Source organism: Vicugna pacos, chromosome 6, assembly GCF_048564905.1.
Source record: "Vicugna pacos chromosome 6, VicPac4, whole genome shotgun sequence".
Classification (NCBI taxonomy): Eukaryota; Metazoa; Chordata; class Mammalia; order Artiodactyla; family Camelidae; genus Vicugna; species Vicugna pacos.
In genome coordinates this window covers 15,849,342-15,868,559 of record NC_132992.1, presented here as the reverse complement: position 1 = coordinate 15,868,559, position 19,218 = coordinate 15,849,342, and the positions used below count along the sequence as shown (strand labels likewise).

Here is a 19,218-nt window from a genome sequence, read left to right as displayed (position 1 = left end):
ACTTATATTTCTTTATCCGTTCATCCACTGATGGACACTTAGGTTGTTTCCATATCTTGGCTGTTTAAATAATGCTGCAATGAACACAAGGGTGCATGTACCTTGTCGAGTTAGTGTATTCATCTTCTTCAGAAGTAGAAGTGCTGGATCATACAGTAGTTCTATTTTTAATTTTTTGAGGAACTTCCATGTTTTTCACAGCAGTTGCAAGAATTTACATTCCCAACAGCATACAAGGATTTCCCTTTCCCCACATCCATGCCAACACTTGTTATTTATCTTTTTTTATAATAGCCATTCTAACAGGTATAAAGTAATATCGCATTGTGGTTTCGATATGCATTTCCCTAATAATATGGAGCATCTATCTTTTCATGTACCTGTTGGCCATCTATATGATTTCTTTGGAAAAAAGGTCCCTTCAGATTTTCTGCCCGTTTTTTAACTGGGGTCTTTTTTTGTTTGTTTATTTTGCTGTTGAGTTTTCTGAGTTTTTTTTAAAATATATTTTAGATATTAGCTGTTTGTATCAGATACATGATTTGCAAGTATTTTCTTCCACTGAGAAAGCTGCCTTTTCATTTTGTTGATCACTTCCTTTGCTGTGCAGAAGCTTTTCAGCTTGAGGTAGTATCATTTATTTATTTTTGATTTTGATGTTAGATTAAAAAAAGCATCACCAAAATCTGTATCAAGGAGCTTACCACCTATGTTTTCTTTAAGAAGTTTAATGGTTTCAGGTCTTATGTTGAAGTCTTTAATCCATTTTGAATTAATTTTTGTGCACGGTATAAGACAGTGGTCAGGTTTCATTTTTTTGCATATGGTTCTCCAGTTTCCCCAACACTGATAATTGAAAAAACTGTCCTTTCCCCATTGTATATTCTTGGCTATTCTGTCATAAATTAATTGACTGTATGTGCAAGAGTTTATTTTTGGGCTCTCTATTCTGTTCCACTGATCAATGTATGTATTTTTATGCCAATATCATACTGTTTAAACTACTACAGCCTTGTAATACAGTTTAAAATCAAGGAGCATAAGGCCACCAGCTTTGTTCTTCTTCCTCAAGATTGCTCTGGCTATCAGGGTCTCTTGTGGTTCCACACAAATTTTAGAATTGCTTGTTCTATTTCTGCAAAAAACACCATTAGAATTTTAATGGGAATTCATTCTATTGAACCTACAGATTGCTTTGGATAGTATAGACATTTTAGCAGTATTGATTCTTCCAATCCATGAGCATGAAATATTTTCCCATTTCTCTCTGTCTTTTCAATTTCTTTCATCAATATATTACAGTTTTCAGAATACAGGTCATTCACCTCCTTGGTTAAATTTATTCTTAGGTAATCTATTCTTTTTGATGCAATTGTAAATGGCATTGTTTTCTGCACATTGATTTTGTATCCTGCAACTCTGCTGAACTCATTTATTAGTTCTAACAGTTTTTTTGGCAGTCTTTAGAGTTTTCTATACATAGTATCATGTCACTGGCAAATAGTAAGAGTTTTACTTTTTCCTTTCCAACTTAGATGTCTTTTATTACTTCTTCTTGCCTAATTTCTATGGCTAGGGCTTCCAATACTATGCTGAATAAAAGTGGCAAAAGTGGGCATCCTTGTCTTGTTCCTAAACTTGAAGGGAAAACTTTCAACTTGTCACCATTGACCACGATGTTAGCTGTGGGCTTGTCATATATGGCCCTTATTATGTTGAGGTACATTTCCTGTATACCCACTTTGTTGAGAGTCTTTATCATAAATGGATACAGAATTATGTGAAATCAACACAATTACTGAGCTGATTACATGATTTTTAGCACTCATTTTCTTAATGTGATTTATCATACTGAATGATCTGCAAAACCCAAAATAATCCCATTTGATTATGGTATATGATCTTTTAAAGTATTGCTGAATTCAGTTTGCTAATATTTTGTTGAAGATTCTCAAAAGCTGCTGCCCTGAGGGTCTGGCTTCCATGAGTGAATCCAGGTGCTGAAATACTCTCTATGGGTAATAGTACATCCTTAACTACTAGGAGCTAGTAAAAACGTAACAGGTTGCTTGAACAAGCAGAGAGGTTTGAGACAGCAAAGAGCTGGATTAAGGCTCATCCCCTACACCTACATAAGGCTACTTCTTCAAGACTGGGAGAAGTGTCTGTATCATCTACTGTATTGAAACCAATAGAGTCAAGTAAAATGAAGAAACAGAGAAATATGTTTCAAAAGAAAGAACAAGATAAAACCTCAGGGAAAAACTTCAGTGAAATGAAGATAAGTAATTTATCTGATAAAGAGTTCAAAGCAATGATCATAAAGGTGCTTACTGAATTATGGAGAAGGAACACAGTGAGAATTTCAACAGAGATGGAAAATATAAGAACGTACCAAATAGAAGTCACAGAGCTGAAGAATAAAAACTGAACTGAAAAATACACTAGCAGGGTTCAACAGCAAACTAGATGAAGCAGAAGAAAGCATTAGTCAACTTGGAGACAAGGCAGTGGAACTCACTCAATCAGAGTAGAAAAAGAAAAAACAAAAAATTTAAAAAGTGAAGTTAGCTTAAGGGACATATGGGACAACATCCTAACACTCACATTACAGAGGTCCCAGAAGAAGAGAAAGACAAAAGGACATAAATTGTATTTGAAGAAATAATGGCTGAATCTTCCCTAACCTGGGGAAGAAAACAGACATCCAAATAAGGAAAGCTTTGAGAGTTCCAAACAAGATAAACCCATTGAGACCCACACCAAGACATATAATTAAAATGTCAAAAAAAGTTAAGACAAGGAGAGAATACTTACAGCAGCAAAGGGAAAACAACTTATTACATACAAGGGATCCCCTGTAAGGCAATCAGCAGATTTTTCAGCAGAAACTTTTCAGGCCAGAAGGGATGATATATTCAAAGTGCTGAAAGAAAAAAACTTCCAACCAAGAATACTCTATCTGGCAAAAATTCTCACTCAGAATTAAAAGAGAGACTGACTTTTCAAGACTAGCAAAAGCTGAAGGGGTTGATCACCACTAAACCAGCCTTACAAAAAATGTGAAAGGAGCTTCTTTAAGCTGAAAAGAAAGGATAGTAATCAGTAATAAGAAAATCTATGAAAGAATAAATCTCACTGGAAAGGTAAATTAATGGTAAAGGTAGAAGACTAATCACTTATAAAGCCAGAATAAAGGTTAAAAGGCAAAAGTAGTATAGCAGCTATGATTACAACAACTAGTTCAGGGATACTCAAAGTAAAAAGATATAAAACTTGACATGAAAAACAGAAAACAGTGAGGGGGAGCATAAAAATGTTGAGCTTTAAAATGGGATCAAACAAGTGGTTATCAACATAAAATAGACTGTTACAGATAAAAGTTATTATATATAACCCTCATGGTAACCACAAAGCAAAAACCTATAGTAAATACACAAAAGATGAAGAAAAAGGAATATATATGCATATCAGTACAAAAAGTCATCAAACTACAAAAGAAAGAGGGATTAAAAAAAAATGGAATGGAGAGGAATTACAAAAACAGCCAGAAAACAACTAACAAAATGTCAATAAGTACGTATTTGTAATAATTAATTTAAATGTAAATGGACTAAATTCATCAACCCAAAGACACAGTAACTGAAAGGATAAAAACATAAGACCCATCTATACATTGCCTACAAGAGACTCACTTTAGATGTAAAGACACACATACAGACTGAAAGTCAAGGAATGGAAAAGGATATACCATGCAAATGGAAACCAAAAGAAAGCTGGAGTAGCTATACTTCAATCAGACAAAACAGACTTTTAAAAAAGACTGTACTAAGAAACAAAGATGAGTGGTACCTAATAATAAAGGGGTCAATTCAACAAGAAGACACAACACTTGTACATACTTATGCAACCAACATAGAAGCACCTAAATACAGAAAGCAAGTATTAAGAGACTTAAAGGGAGAAAATGATACCAATACGATAGTAGTTGGAGACTTTAATACCCACTCATGTCAATGGATAGATTATCCAGACAGAAAATCAGTAAGAAAGTATCAGCCTTCAATGACATGTTAGATCAATGGACTTAATAGATAAATATACAGAACATTCCAACCAAAAGTAACAAAATTCTTATTTTCCTCAAGTGCGCATGGAACATTTTCAAAGACAGACCATGTTAGGCCACAAAACAAGTCTTGATAAATTTACAAAGAATGAAATCATATCAAGTATCTTTTCTGACCACAATGGTATGAAACTAGAAATTAATTACAGAAGGAAAACTGGAAAATTCATAAATATGTGGACATCAAACAACATAATACTGAACAACCAATGAGTCAAAGAAAAAAATTACAAGAGAAATTTAAAGAAATACCTTGAGACAAACAAAAATGGAAATATAACATACTAAAATTTGTGGGATGCAGCAAAAGCAGTTCTAAGAGGGAAGTTCACAGCAATAAATGCCTACCTCATGGAACAAGAAAATTCTCAAATAACCTAACTTTATACCTCAAGAAACCAGAAAAAGAACAAATAATGCTCAAAGTTAGAAGGAAGTAACAAAGATTAAAACAGAGATAAGTGAAACAGAGAATGAAAAGACAAAAGAGAAGATCAATGAAACTAGAGCTAGTTCTTTGAAAAGATAAAACGCATAAGGCCTTAGAAAGCCCTCTGAAGGAAAAGAGAGAAAACTCAAATCAGAAATGAAAGAGATGTTACAACCGATACCACAGAAATACAAAAAGGATGGTAAGAGGCTAAGACGAACAATTAAACGTTAACAAATTGGACAGCCTAGAAGAAACAGGTAAAATTCCTAGATATATACAACCTACCAAGATTGAATCATGATGAAACAGAAATTCTAAACAGACCGATTACTATTTAAGAACCAGACAGCTTCATTGATGAATTCAAAGAACTAATGCCGATCCTTCTCAAACTCTTCCAAAATCAAATTTTATGAGTTTGGCATTACTCTGATACCAAAACCAGACAAGGACGCCACAAGAAAAGAAAATTACAGGCCAACACTCCTGACAAACACAGATGCAAAGAGCACTATTTCTAAGGATTCTTTCAACGCCAGGATTTTCAGAAATCTATACCCTAAAAAACAAACAAACAAACAAAACAAGGTTTTTATTAAGAGGCAGAAAGAACTTATATTCTACACCGATCTGGATGTTGCAGAAATGTTTAGCTACAATAATTTTACACTTTAGGCTGACAGCCGAAATGTCAAGTTTGGTCACAGTTCCAGCAAATACTTTGTTAATACTTAGTTTAATTTAATTACATTGTTTATATAGATTGTTTACATACCAGCCACTGCTGTCCATAAACAAATACATGATTTTTGGCAATGTCAACTCTATCCCATGCCAATGTAAGGATAAGCTGGTCAAATGCAGATGCATTAGTGCCTAATGAAATAAAGAAAACAGTTGACAAGTTCAATTAATTTATCTCCACTAAAATGTAAACACCTATGAATTCTCCCCATTCCCCTTTAATTAACTTACACTGATGGTATTGGTCACTGTTTAGAGGCAGCCTGCCTCAGAAAGACAAGGTTACCCCAGGTTTGAGCACTTTTATTTTCCAACTATAGAAGAGACACAGCCTCATTCATTGCTAACATTCAGAAAACAGAACAATGAGTAGAAAAGAAAGATGATCTGTTTCTATCACAGTGATAGTACTGATTGTTAAGATGAAAAATATCCTTACAGGTGCTTTTCTACGCATATATAAGACTATACATATACTTTTAATTGTTTATGCAAAAGTAGATCACACTATACAAACTATTCAATAGCCTACTTTATGTGTGTTAATATCACACCTCAGTTTTCAGTAACAGTACATATAGACGTACCTTACATACATATATTAATATCTTTTAAAGGTGAACTAAAATGCATTCAACAAATATTCTAACTCGTGGACATTTCAGGTTATTTTGAGTTTTTTGGTGAGTATGCTTTTGTGCACATGTTTCATTATTTGAATAGGACAATTCTGTAGAAGCAGAATTGTTGTGTAGATGGACATAGATGTTAAAGCTTTTGATACACTGCCAAAACATATTCCAGAAAGGTAATATCATCCATCAGGGGTATAGGAATACACAGCAGGAGGAATAAAAGCTTCTTCTTTAAGTTACGTTTTTTTGCTGTTGTTAACATCTTTCCATTATTTCCATATTTCCCCCAAGCAACTCTATTATTCTGCTAGTATCTTTTACATAAATTCTGACTCATTCTTCCATAAGGTATTCATCTTTTTATTATTAATTCATAACACCTTTCTGTGATCCTTCTATATTCCTGTTCTTAGTTTTCTCATCTATAAAATGAAGAAAATAATAGGAAATGGTGTGGGGAGGTGTAGCTCAGTGGTAAAGTGCATACTTAGCATGCACAGGGTCCTGTATCTTCATAATAAATAAATAAATAGGAAAACAAATTTTTAACTTAAAAAAAAATAGGAAATCTGCCTCTTAGGGCTACTGTAAGGATAAAATGAGATAAGCAATGTAAACCACTAAAGCACAGTAGCTAGCACACAAAGTATATGGCAAACAAATACTAGGTACTCTTTTTATTTCTTACATTCATGTAATCATATTTGTTTTTCTTTCCCTTTATAGTTTCTGGGCTTCCTATTACATATGGTCTCTTATTCTAAGATGATGTGAACATGTTATAGTATTTTTTAAATGCTTGCTCTACTGGCATTTACTGTGGTCTAATATTTGGGAAATTCTTGCGAATGATTAGACAGTGCCTTCTTGCCCTACTCCTGCCGTCTCACCAGTCCATACTTGGACTTTCAGGTACCCAGACAAAACACCATTTTAGTTTCTAATTTCTGAAGATTTTTTCACTATAATATTGTTCATTTTATCAATTGGATGTCTTTGGCAAGATAATGAGAGGAAAATAATTCAATGTACTTGTGCATTATCCCTTAGTCCTAGAAGATATCACTAGTTTTTTCCCCAAATTTTCCTTACTAATGAAAATAGCACATTTAAGAATGCTATTCTTAATTTCTATCAACTAAATCCTTACTACTTTTAAACACTTATTTTTCAGCCAATTAAAAATGCAACACATTCTTAACAGGATAATTAAATGGGTCTAATTGCATAAATCGTGCTACGGACTTTTTTAAAACAATTATATAAGATAAAAACAAAAGGAAATTTATTGTCAAAGAGAGCTAACATTGTGTCTTTCACAAAGAAAAAGTATTGAAAAATTAAGTTCCCAAACATTTAGCCAAATTTAAAAAAACCTAATTTATATAAACACACTGTAAAGGAAAGACCTTACAAATAAAAAACATTTAAATCTTACCTTTAAGCAGTGCAGTAAGTATTGCTACATCTATATCTTGATGTTCATCTGATCCAATGTGGAAAACAGTGATCTATTTAGAGATTAATTCATAATATTATGCCTTTACATTTTAAAAAGCAACGCATCTAAGACACATATATCACAAAGTAACTTCAAACTATGTGGCAGATATAGTTTTGGGGTCAGAAATAATTTCATTACAACCAAAACCCAGAAAATGAAAAGAATTTGTATCATTTACCAAATAAAATTCAAGTATATTCAAAACGTTGGTTTCATATTACATTCATTTTTGACCTATCTTATGTCCTTACTAGAATAGGAAATTTATGAGCTGAAGCTACAGATTACTAATCCGAGTAAGTCCTGCTGTTCCTTTTACAGAGTAGACATTTACTCAATTCAATTCAAGTAATTTATGTGTTCTTGAATGAGAAGTGCTTTGTTGACTGCTTTGACTGGAAATTTCTTTAAATTATTTGAAACATAAAATCATTTGAGAGTTTTTTTTTTTAACAACGCTTTTATAAAGTGAAAGATTACTGTTACAGCTCCAATACAAATTTTTCAACTTCATTTCATAGTGTACAAAAATGAAATGCATGAAAGAAAACAGCAAATCAAACCATGTTATCATCTACCTACTTACAGAGTTTCTAAAAATTTTTATGCCTGTATATTTAAGCCCATGCTTAGATGACTGAAATTAAGCAGCACTGATCTTTAATTTGACCACTCAGAAGAAAATAATAAGTTGTTTTCCTCCAAATACATTTTAGAGAAGCCATTAACGACCCTTTAGTGTTCTTCCTTGATCCTGGGCATAATCTACTGAGGCTTAATTATGAAACTTTTCTTAAAATAGAAGTGCAATGCATGTCTCAATACCGTATAAAAACTATAATCATTCCAGGATACCTCTTAGCCCGAACACAACTATAAATGACACCTTTACATGGTTAAAAAAGATTTAAAATTTTAAATTCAAATTAAAAAAATTTTTTTCTCCAATTTAGAATGTGCTCTGAATGAAATAAAAAGGCTTGTTCTGCTGAAATCTACTTACAAGCTCCTTTCTCTTCATGCACTCCATCAGTGTTTGAAATAAATGAACTGCTTCACTTTGGCCAAAGTTAAATGTTTTTTTGATGGTTGAAATAATATCAGGCTCTGCTGCATCAGGAAGATTCCTGGAATAAGAGGAAACAAAATTTAATTCACTGATTTCAAATTCCATTATATGTAAAATCTAATATCAACTACCAGTGTATGTAAGTAAGACACTTAAAGTTACTGTATTAATATTAAATACTTGTCCCTGAGAAAAATTTTCTCCTTCAGGAGACTCCAACTGTAAGTTATAAGGGTGGAAAATGGAATGGAGTGATTTTTTTTCTTTGAATTATTTTATATTTTTTAATAAGGCATGTGTTAGATTATCAGTACTCACACTTTATAAGATTTTTTGTATAAAGATAATTTTAAGATAGTATGATGTATAAAGCAGTATTTCACCAAGATGTGTTAAACATCAGCACATTTGCATTTTTATTTCTTTTTTCTCAATAGGGAACATATTTATATGGCTGAAAAATATAATGATATAATATAAAATATAAAAATGTGAAAATTCACAGTGAAAGTGTCCTTCCCACTATCTTCCATCTGCTCAGTACCATCTCAACCACTTTCAAGAAACACCATTATTTTGTATAACTCTCCAGGATTTCTTTCTATATATACAAATAGTTATCTCCTTTTTTTCTCCTTGGACATAAAGGGTACCACCATATATATGTTACTCTACATCTTCCTTTTCCCATTATATTTTGGTAATCTTCTCAAATCCAGTATACAGATACAACCTTACTCAACCACAAATTATTTCATTGTGCAAATGCACCATCATTTGTTTATCTAGTCCCCTTGATATATGTTTATTGGGTTCCAATCTTTTACTATTACAAACCACACTGTTACGATAAACTTTATATACATTATTTCACATGTATACAAGTACATCTGCAGGAACAATTACCAGAAATAGAACTACCGGATCAAAACATAGGTGCCTCTGTATGTTGCAAACTTGTGTACTACAAAGATTGTTACATTTTAATTCATTCCAATAATGTATCAGATATGCTAATTCCTCAAGACTTAACAAGGTATTTTCACATTCATAAAACACTGAAATGAATCTAATATTCTAAAAACCACAAGCCTTTTCACATAAAATTACTAAAAATATCACATAATCATATACTTACCCGCCTTCGTCTGTTTGTTTATGAATATATGCTAGTAGATCTGCAGCTCTGCCTGTTCCTTCACACACGACAACTGGAACAGGAGGACTTCCCTGAAGGTATTCTAAAACTGTGAGGATAACATTTGGCCCACCCTCAAATATAAGTGCCACAACAGGGACACACTGACCAATTCCTAAAAAAAAAGGTAAAATATTATATTGGGCAAAATTCAGTAACTTAATCTTATTTTTTACTCAATCAAAACCAAAATATAAATAAAAAGCCAAAAAATAATTTCTTCTAAGACTATATTGACTTAATTTTAAGTACTCAACATGATTCTAGTCTGGCATAAATAAAATAGATACTGAATAAATTACTTTTACACTGGCTTAAAGTCTGTTCTAAATAACAAAGTTAGAAAATCCAATGTATAACTAAGTGCACACTAGAATGTACATATTCACTGAAAAGTAGTAATTGTTTTGTATATTTCACTAATTGAACCCTTGACAAAAAATTAAAACACTAACTCACTTTTTAGTTTTCTTTTTAATATTGTATGAACTGAACTTATATATGTATTTAATCATTTTTAAAATATGTACTTCTGATTCCAAATGCATTGAGAAATTAATATAGAAATTAATTCTCTTCAGCAAATGATGTTGGGAAAACTGGACAGCTGCATGTAAATCAATGAAGTTAGAATACTCTCTCACACCACACACAAAAATAAACTCAAAATGGCTTAAAAACTTAAACATAAGACAAAACACTATAAACCTCTTAGAAAAAACCATAGGCAAAACATTATCCAACATAAATCTCTCAGTAATGTTCTCCTGGGGCAGTCTATTCAAGCAATAGAAATAAAAGCAAAAATAAACAAATGGGACCTAATTAAACTTACAAGCTTTTGCACAGCAAAGGAAACCATAAGCAAAACAAAAAGACAACCTACAGAATGGGAGAAAATATTTCCAAAAGATGAGACTGACAAAGGCTTAATCTCCAGGATATAAAAACAGCTCATACAACTTGATAAGAAAAAAACAACCCAATCCAAAAATGGGTAGAAGACCTAAACAAGCAATTCTCCAGTGAACACATACAAATGGCCAAAAGGCACATGAAAAATGCTCAATATCACTAATTATCAGAGAAATGCAAATCAAAACTACAATGAGGTTCACCTCACATCAGTCAGAATGGCCATCATTCAAAAGTCCACGAATGATAAATGTTGGAATGGCTGTGGGGAAAAGGGAACCCTCCTACACTGCTGGTAGGAATGTAGTTTGGTGCAGCCATAATGGAAAACAGTATGGAGATTCCTCAAAAGACTAAAAGTAGACTTACCATATGATCCAACAATCCCACTCCCGGCATATAATCAGAGGAAATCTTAATTCAAAAAGACACATGCACCCCAATGTTCATAGCACTATTTACAATAGCCAAGACATGGAAACAACCTAAATGTCCATCGGCAAATGACTGTATAAAGAAGCTATGGCATATTTATACAACAGAATACTACTCAGCCATAAAAAAATAATAAAATTATGCCATTTGCAGCAACATGGATGGACCTGGAGGATGTCATTCTAAGTGAAGTAAGCCAGAAAGACAAATACCATATGGTATCACTTACATGTGGAATCTAAAAAAAAGACAAATGAACTTGTTTACAAAACAGAAACAGACTCACAGACATAGAAAACAAACTTATGTTTGCCAGGGGGGAAGGGTGTGAGAAGGGATAAATTGGGAGTTTGAGATTTGCAGGTACTAACTAATATACGTAAAATAGATAAACAACAAGTTTATACTGTATAGCACAGGGAGCTATATTCAGTATCTTGTAGTAACCTATGGTGAAAAAGAACATGGAAATGAATATATGTATTTTCCTATATGACTGAAGCATTATGCTATACACCAGAAAATGACACAACATTGTAAACTGACTATATTTTGATAAAAAACATATTTAAAAAAAGAAATTAATGACACAGTCAGGATTATATAAACAGAACTGATCAATAAAATTCAAAATCTCTACAAAAGTAACAGAAAACATTTAGTGAATACCAAGTTTTGTTTTTATGATAACCTGCAATGCACTGAAAGAATCCAAAATGTAGGTAAAGGGAGGATTCTAAGACATTACTAATTTTTAGGAAATGCTATGACTCCATCTTAATTTGAATATACTGTTCCACAATTTGTATTTCTATTTCACTTTGTCATAGAGCTCACCTTCTTGGTATCCTAAAATTACAAAATTTCTCCTTTCTGAAATAAAAATCTAGATGTTGAACCGAAAAGTTTGCTATGGTTGAAAAGGAAGACCAGTGTCAAGAATATCAACTTTAAAGATATATCTACCAAAGAGTGATGCCTACTCGTGTTACAAACTTAAGCAAGGTGATTCTTTCTTCACAGTATTTTTTTTTCAATCTTGAATTTCAAAGTCATGTATTGGAATATATCACACAGTAAGAGTATTTTGAATTCCTTGAGCTGCAATGGGGTTACAATAGCAGCAAAGCTTCCAACGAAACTTTGTGGCTTTGGCCTTGATATCCAAGGACCCTATTTAGCTCAGACTTCCTTTCCTAGGTCATCTTACTTTGTGTAAGGTCAGTCATTCTTGGTTCTTTTGTATATTATCCTGCTACATAAGGAAGTGAGCATTTCAAACAATTTCCACCTTTTTTAGAATGTTGCTCACTTTTAATACAATTCAGAATAATTTCAAAAATAGCAAATTTATGAATTCCCTTACTAGCATGAATTCTTTGCTGATTAATAGTTTTCTCGAGTTCTCTTCTCAGTCTGACTTCTGCTCCATACTTTCCAACGGTGCCATCATCCACCAATATGAAATGCGAATGTAGATTATTCAGAACATTCAGTTTGCTCAGAGGGTTCAATAAGGTTTGATAAGGAGCAATCACCTAAACAACAGCAAACATAAGAGTTAGTGGGCAGAATTGAATATAATGTAATGTAAAGCAAAAATAAATTTTGAAATAATCTGTAAAGGCGAGGAGGAAAATTCTATTTATGCATGTCAACAAATAGAAAATGTAAAAGAACATATCACCCCCAGGTGACACCCCCCTTTTAGTTGGTTTTAGTTGCTCTGGGGGGAAGAGGGAAGATAGAGGTGTTCTTATAGTTATTTGTTAAAAAAAAAAAAAGAAAGGAAAAAATTATATATCAAAAAGCATAAGCTTTAAAGTGGCTGAAGATTATTCAATAATAGGCTAAGCCATACAATTATATTTTGGCTCTTACTGCAAAATATACAATATTTCATCATCCCATGCAAAAGAAGAGGTAACAAATAAACAATTTGAATAAACTATTAGGTTACTAGTGAATAAAATGCAATATATAAAGGACACTGAATAAAAGCAATCAAATGTTATATTGCTATTTTTTCAGCCATGAGAAGAATCTTTAAAATTGGTATCAGAAATTTAATTGTACTTGAAAGTTAGGCATTATAATTTAGTAATTCTTTTTAATAATCTCTTGATAAATATCTATAACCAATTCACATGTCTTTAACCTACTCTAATAAAACACCAGCATTTGATTACCACTCTTAGTGATAATACAATTAATTCTTAATGTCATACAGTCACTAACAGTTTAATTACAAAGACTGGCATGATATGGAAAACGCATGAAATAGCTATAGGGCTGTTTCAAAATGTACTAGCAATATAATGACACAATTATTTATATCTATGACTGCATTTCTGAAAGGATTGTGGCATGATTATGAGCATTTTAAGTTGACTTCACACTATTGTTGCTCTAAGTTTTTTTACATATAAATTCAAATATAAGAAATTTTAATAAGCACTCTTACATCTCTCCCAACAAGATCATTTCTGTTTTCAATTACTCCCCATGGAGCTATTCCGATAGTGCAAATCTTTCGAGATGATCTGGAAGCATGTTCTTTAAGGGCATCACCAACATGTTTTGCCACACCTGTTCATACAAAATTTAACTCACTTTATATGAGTCTTTATTGTGTTCAGAACAATCCTGTGCTTAATCTGTAACACTACAATTTGTGATATTTTTCTTTACACATACAAGATAAAAGGCAACAAAGTCCAAATGACAAACTCACAAAAGAAAACACAAGGACAAAAAAGAAAAAAAAAAAAAAAAAAAACCCACAAGGTCAAATCACTACAACTGCCTGAAATACATGTAAAACTAACTTTTACCATGTTGTTAGGCCTAGTCCTCTCTTAGATTCCTCATGTAACTGTAGTTTTTTGTTAATGCTCTATACATCATCTAAAAAAAAGAAAAGTATGGCTCAGGACTATAAGCAAAATATACACAAACGAAAAAAACAACTATAAAAGTTTTCCAACTGAGTCAAAAATTGGGAGAAAAGTAGAAAAGATAATTCCAAAGAGCACATAACTCATTATAACTCGTTATAGGCTGGACTGTATCCTCCCCAAAATTCTTATGTTGAAATCCTAATCCCAATACCTTAGAATGTAACTATTTCTAGAAACAGGTCCTTTAGGTTATCATGTGAAAATGAGGTCATTAGGGTGAGTCCTAATCCAATCTGACTGGTGCCCGTATAATAAGGAAAAATTTGGACACTTTTAAAAGAGATACCAGGGATGCACATACACAGAGGAAAGGCCACAAAAGGACACAGTGGGAAGGTGGCCATCCAGAAGTCAAGGAGAGATGCTTCAGGAGGAATCAAACCTGCTACCATCCCGATTTTGGGTCTCTGGAACTGTAATAAAATAAATTTTTTTCTTTTGTTTTAAGCCACCCAGTCTGTGGTATTTTGTTATGGCAGCCCTAGCAAACACAACACTCATTTTGATTTTTGTAAGCCGTTACATCTCATCCTTCATGTGGATTATGAAAACAGCCTTTTCACTGATCTTCTAACGGCTGCCTTGCCTGTTTACACTCTATTTTCAAATCACCATCCAAGTGACTTTTGCTCTAGTCAACTCTGCTTAAAATCTCCCATTTCTCACTCAGAATAAAAGCCACAGTGCTTACAATGGCCTACAAGGCCTTAAATAATGATCTGCCTATTGCCCCTGCTATTCACCACACCACCCCATCCCTGTCCTGCCACCACAACCCATAACTTTCTGACCTCATCACCTAGCACTCTCTACTCACTATACTAGACTTTATTACTATTCCACCATTTGCTGTTTCGTCTACTTAAAAAGCTCTGCTCTACGTTATACTTCTCTTGTTCCCCTCATTTCCTTCCACCTCTTCTCAAAAGTCACCTTATCAACATATCCCCCTTCACTATCCCTCACTATCCCTCCTCTATATTTTATGTGTCTCCATAGCACTTATCACTTAATATATTATACATTTAGTTATCTGTTGGCTACATCTTCTCCACTAGAATATAAGCTCCATGAATGTAAATATTTTGTTTTGTGGAATGATATATTTTCAGTAGCCAGAAGAATGTCTGACACACAATGAAGTTTAAAAAACAGTTGCTGATAATGTACTAGATTTTTGTAAAATAATTATGTTTTACTTTGGATATTAAATTTGCCTTCCTTATATCCAACCTGTATATGTGATAGGGAAGGCTTAGAATGAAAGATTATAGTATATTAAAAGCTAATTTTGAAAGCTACTTTTTATACTGTCTAGGAAACAGATTGCCATTCTTCTATCAATTTACCAGTAGTCACAAAGTGACAGGCATTAAGACTATGCTCTACAGTGGGGTCAGCAACCTTTTTTGTAAAGGACCAAATAGTAAATACTTGGTTTTGCAGGGCATATAGTCTTTGTCACAACTATTCATCTCTGCAGTTGTAGCATAAAAGTACAATACAAAACAATACAAACACAAATGAGTGTGGCTGTGTTCCAATAAACCTTTATTTACAAAAAAAAGGAGTAGGCTATATTTTGTGAATAGGACATAGTTTGACAACTCCTGCCATAAAGCATACTATTTTTTTTAAAAGAAAAAATGAAAACCAAATACTTTTACAGTTAGCATTTATACTTAGAAACTGTAGATTACTTAACAGAAGAACTGAATATATTTATTCACCAAAGAAAATTGGTATAAACATATTACCTGTGTTTACTCCTCCAGTTAAAATCCAGGCTCCAGTTGTGACTGCAGCTTTAATAAGACCCTTTCCAAGTAACTGCTTGATTCGTGGGTGAAGCTCAAATTTCTGCATTCCCCCGTGTATAGAAATAACAAGTTTGGGTAATTCCATTTGCCATTCTTTAAGCAGAAGTTGTAATATGACTTCAGGTTTGGTGTCATATGATAGTCTCACATACTAAAAAAGATTTAAAAAAAAATTGAACATTCATCAGTATCATAATACAAAATTTTATTACTTTGAATGCGTTACTCTTTGTTTTTATATAAACCTAATTACCATTCACTTGATTTATAAATTTATCCATAGTATTTATAGCTTTGTTTAACCATGAGAATCCAGTGAAAAAGTGTTAAGGATAGGTACGATGATAGGAAAAAGGGAAAATAAGAGAAGAATGGTGAAAACATGTAGGCTTCTACAACTCTTGCTACTTTCTAAGAGAGGCAAATAATAAATGATCTGTTTGAAAATTTTATCAATGATCTAATCCATTTATAATAGAATTGCAACCATGTAACAAAATAACAAAGATATTTTTAATATAAGTGACTGTTTCCTTCACTGGAATTAATTGTGGATTTGATTCACAAATTACTGAAAATAATAAATTTAGTATTATAAGGTGCTCAGATGGATTCAGCAGTTTAATTTTTGAAAAATCACTCTACAGGAAATAAGCTATCACATTTGTGGAATAACCTCTTCTGGTTTGAAAGATTTTTAAAAAATTATTTCTGTTAAGTGACACCACAAAACTTACTTGCTATGATTACTTCAATTTATTTTGTTTGTCTGAAGCACCTATGATTTAGCTCATAAGAAATCTAAAATATTCAGATGTTGAAAGAAAAACAGTTTTAATCCTCTCCAATAGGGGTTCTTTAAAAACAACATATTGCCCATTTCTTCACAAATAGAGATCAAACGCAAATGAAAAACAAACCAAAGTATCACAGAATACGAAACTGAGAAGGGCCCCTTAAGAATGATTTGTAATGAGGTATGTTCTATACTAAGTCTTTCCACATTACTTTTGTTTAACTCATTGTTATACTCGGGTACATTAAGTAGTGTTTGGAAAACAATCTAAAGTTAACACTTTTTTTTTTTTTAAAAAAGATTATGTTAGGAATAAGTGAGGAATTCCATTTCCAACAGTGATGGACTAAGTCGTTTTAGACTATCTCTGCCCCTGGGAACTAGGGAAACTAGAAGATAGATAAATAACATCTGTGTTAAGGCATGAGAGAGCTACCAAAGCAGTGAGAACTTGTGGGATCAGGATTCAAGAGAGTAGAAAAACTTGGAGAGACAGGCCCACCACTTGACACTGCTTTCAAATCAAGTTGCTAAGTCTAAGTGAAAAATAATTATGTTTTGGAGGTTTAAAATACATAAAGAAATAAAATTCATGCCAACAAACGCACATAAGTTCTGAGGGAAATAAATGTAGTCACAAATATTCTAAAAGTTCTTGCACTGTCCAGGAAGCAGGAAAAGTACTAATTTATAATATTAACAAGCTAAAAATGCATTTTATAGTGTTTATTATAAGATTAATATAAATAATAGAAAAAGAATGTGTAAGTAAGATGCTAATAAGGAAGAAAAGAAATAATATTGAAAAGTTGAAAAGTTAAAGGGAAGAAAGTTAAATGATTTCAGAAAAAGCAGATTTTGTCAACAAAAATAACGAGAGAGGTATTTCATAATGATAAAAGGTTCAATTCACCAAGATACAACAACTCTCTATTTGTATGCACTTATACATAGAACTTTAAAATATAAAGAAATGACTGAGACTAATTTTCTGACACATTACATAAAATGTCAGATAATAAATGTGCATTATTTAGATAACCAGATAAATGAAGTTAAAAACTCACATACGTGACATACCTTAGCTCTGTAGGAGTGAGAACCCCCTTGAAAATTTATGACTCCATAAGCATCCGTTGGGCTCTGTTCTGTATGCTTTTCCACGGACCACTCTTCTAATGTCGGATTAAAATGGTCACCCAATTTCACATCTGAGTATTTCATTGCAAGACTTGCAGTAAAACAAGCATGTTGCTTGACCAAGCGACCACAAAAACACCTAAAGGAAAACAAGGAAATTTTGAAAAGAACTTTCAAAAATTAGTCAGTGAAAAACGTACTAAAATGAATGAGCCAATGAAGAGCGTGAAAATAATCTGACTTTTTGGTTTGAGAGTGTCAATAAATTAATACCTTCACCATAGCATTAAAACAGTATAAATACATTAGTATTTGATAATGTAGTCTTCTAAATTTAGGTTGGGGATTCTACCTCCTACTGGATGGGCAAAACAGCATGTTGGAAATTGCAGAAATAAGGGTTAGTGAACCAGAAGACAGATGAATAAAAATGATCTAATTTGATAAGTGGAAAAGATTTTTAATTAAATAAAAATAAAACAGGGCTTCAGTGATCTGTGGAAAACACCAAGTAATCTAATTTATGTATAACTAGTCTCAGAGGGAAGAGAGACAGAGAATAGGGCAGAAAAGCATTTTAAGAAACAATGGCTAAAAACTTCTAAGTTTGGTGAAAAATATGAACTTGCAGATATTTATGCAAGAAGAATAACTGCAATGAGAACCACTCTTAGGTACATTATAGACCTGCTGTTGAAAACCAAAATTATAGGGGAAAAAATATTTTAAACAGCTGGAGGAAAAAAGACCCTTTACACACAGAAGAACAACTACACTAATGACAGCTGAATTCTCACTAGAAACAAGGCTAAAAGACAATATGATGGAATTTTTAAAGCACTGGAATGAGAAAACTGTCAACCCTTCAAAATATCCTTCAAAATGAAAGTGAAATAAACATATTTTCAGATAAACCAAGCTGAGAAAATTCATCTCCAGCATATTTGCATTATACCAAATGTTGAAGAAAGCTCTTCAGCCTGAATGGAAAGGCACCAGATGGAACTTCCCATGTAGAGGAAGAAATGAATAGGACTGAAGATGGTAAAACAACTTAATATATCTAAATGAACTCATTCTGTGCACTTTTGTTCCTAGCCTAGCAACCAAAGACCTTCTCATCTTCCTCTTACATTCCTTCATCAGATCTTAAGAACAACATTACTATTTACTTGCTGCCTAAGTAAAAAATTTAGGTCCCATCTGCAAATCTTCCCTTTCTCTACACATCCACCAAATCTACTGAGCTTATCTGATTAATCCCTTCAACATGCCTACTTCTCTTCATCACCATAGCCAGTATCTTAATTTAGGCTCTCATTTTCTACCAGAATTACTCCATAACATTCCAAACTATTTTTTTCTCCCAATTCATTCTACTCAAAATGCCAACTGCTTTTATTGAGGAAAAAAAAAAGAAAATCTGAGTCTGTTACTTTC

General features: G+C 32.6%; 1 protein-coding gene across 2 annotated transcripts in view; it reads right to left on the bottom strand.

Moving 5' to 3' along the window:
• Positions 1–19,218, bottom strand: part of TRPM7 (transient receptor potential cation channel subfamily M member 7) — a 98,716-nt gene that overhangs the window by 58,320 nt on the left and 21,178 nt on the right. For both annotated transcript variants that reach the window (XM_015242738.3, XM_072962452.1), the window contains exons 4-11: positions 17,719–17,917; positions 15,780–15,993; positions 13,527–13,651; positions 12,429–12,600; positions 9,653–9,827; positions 8,449–8,572; positions 7,380–7,452; positions 5,338–5,438 (exon numbers count right to left, since the gene is read on the bottom strand). In XM_015242738.3, the coding sequence (XP_015098224.1) occupies positions 5,338–5,438; positions 7,380–7,452; positions 8,449–8,572; positions 9,653–9,827; positions 12,429–12,600; positions 13,527–13,651; positions 15,780–15,993; positions 17,719–17,917 (1,183 nt within the window). The remainder of the gene's footprint in view (positions 1–5,337; positions 5,439–7,379; positions 7,453–8,448; positions 8,573–9,652; positions 9,828–12,428; positions 12,601–13,526; positions 13,652–15,779; positions 15,994–17,718; positions 17,918–19,218) is intronic.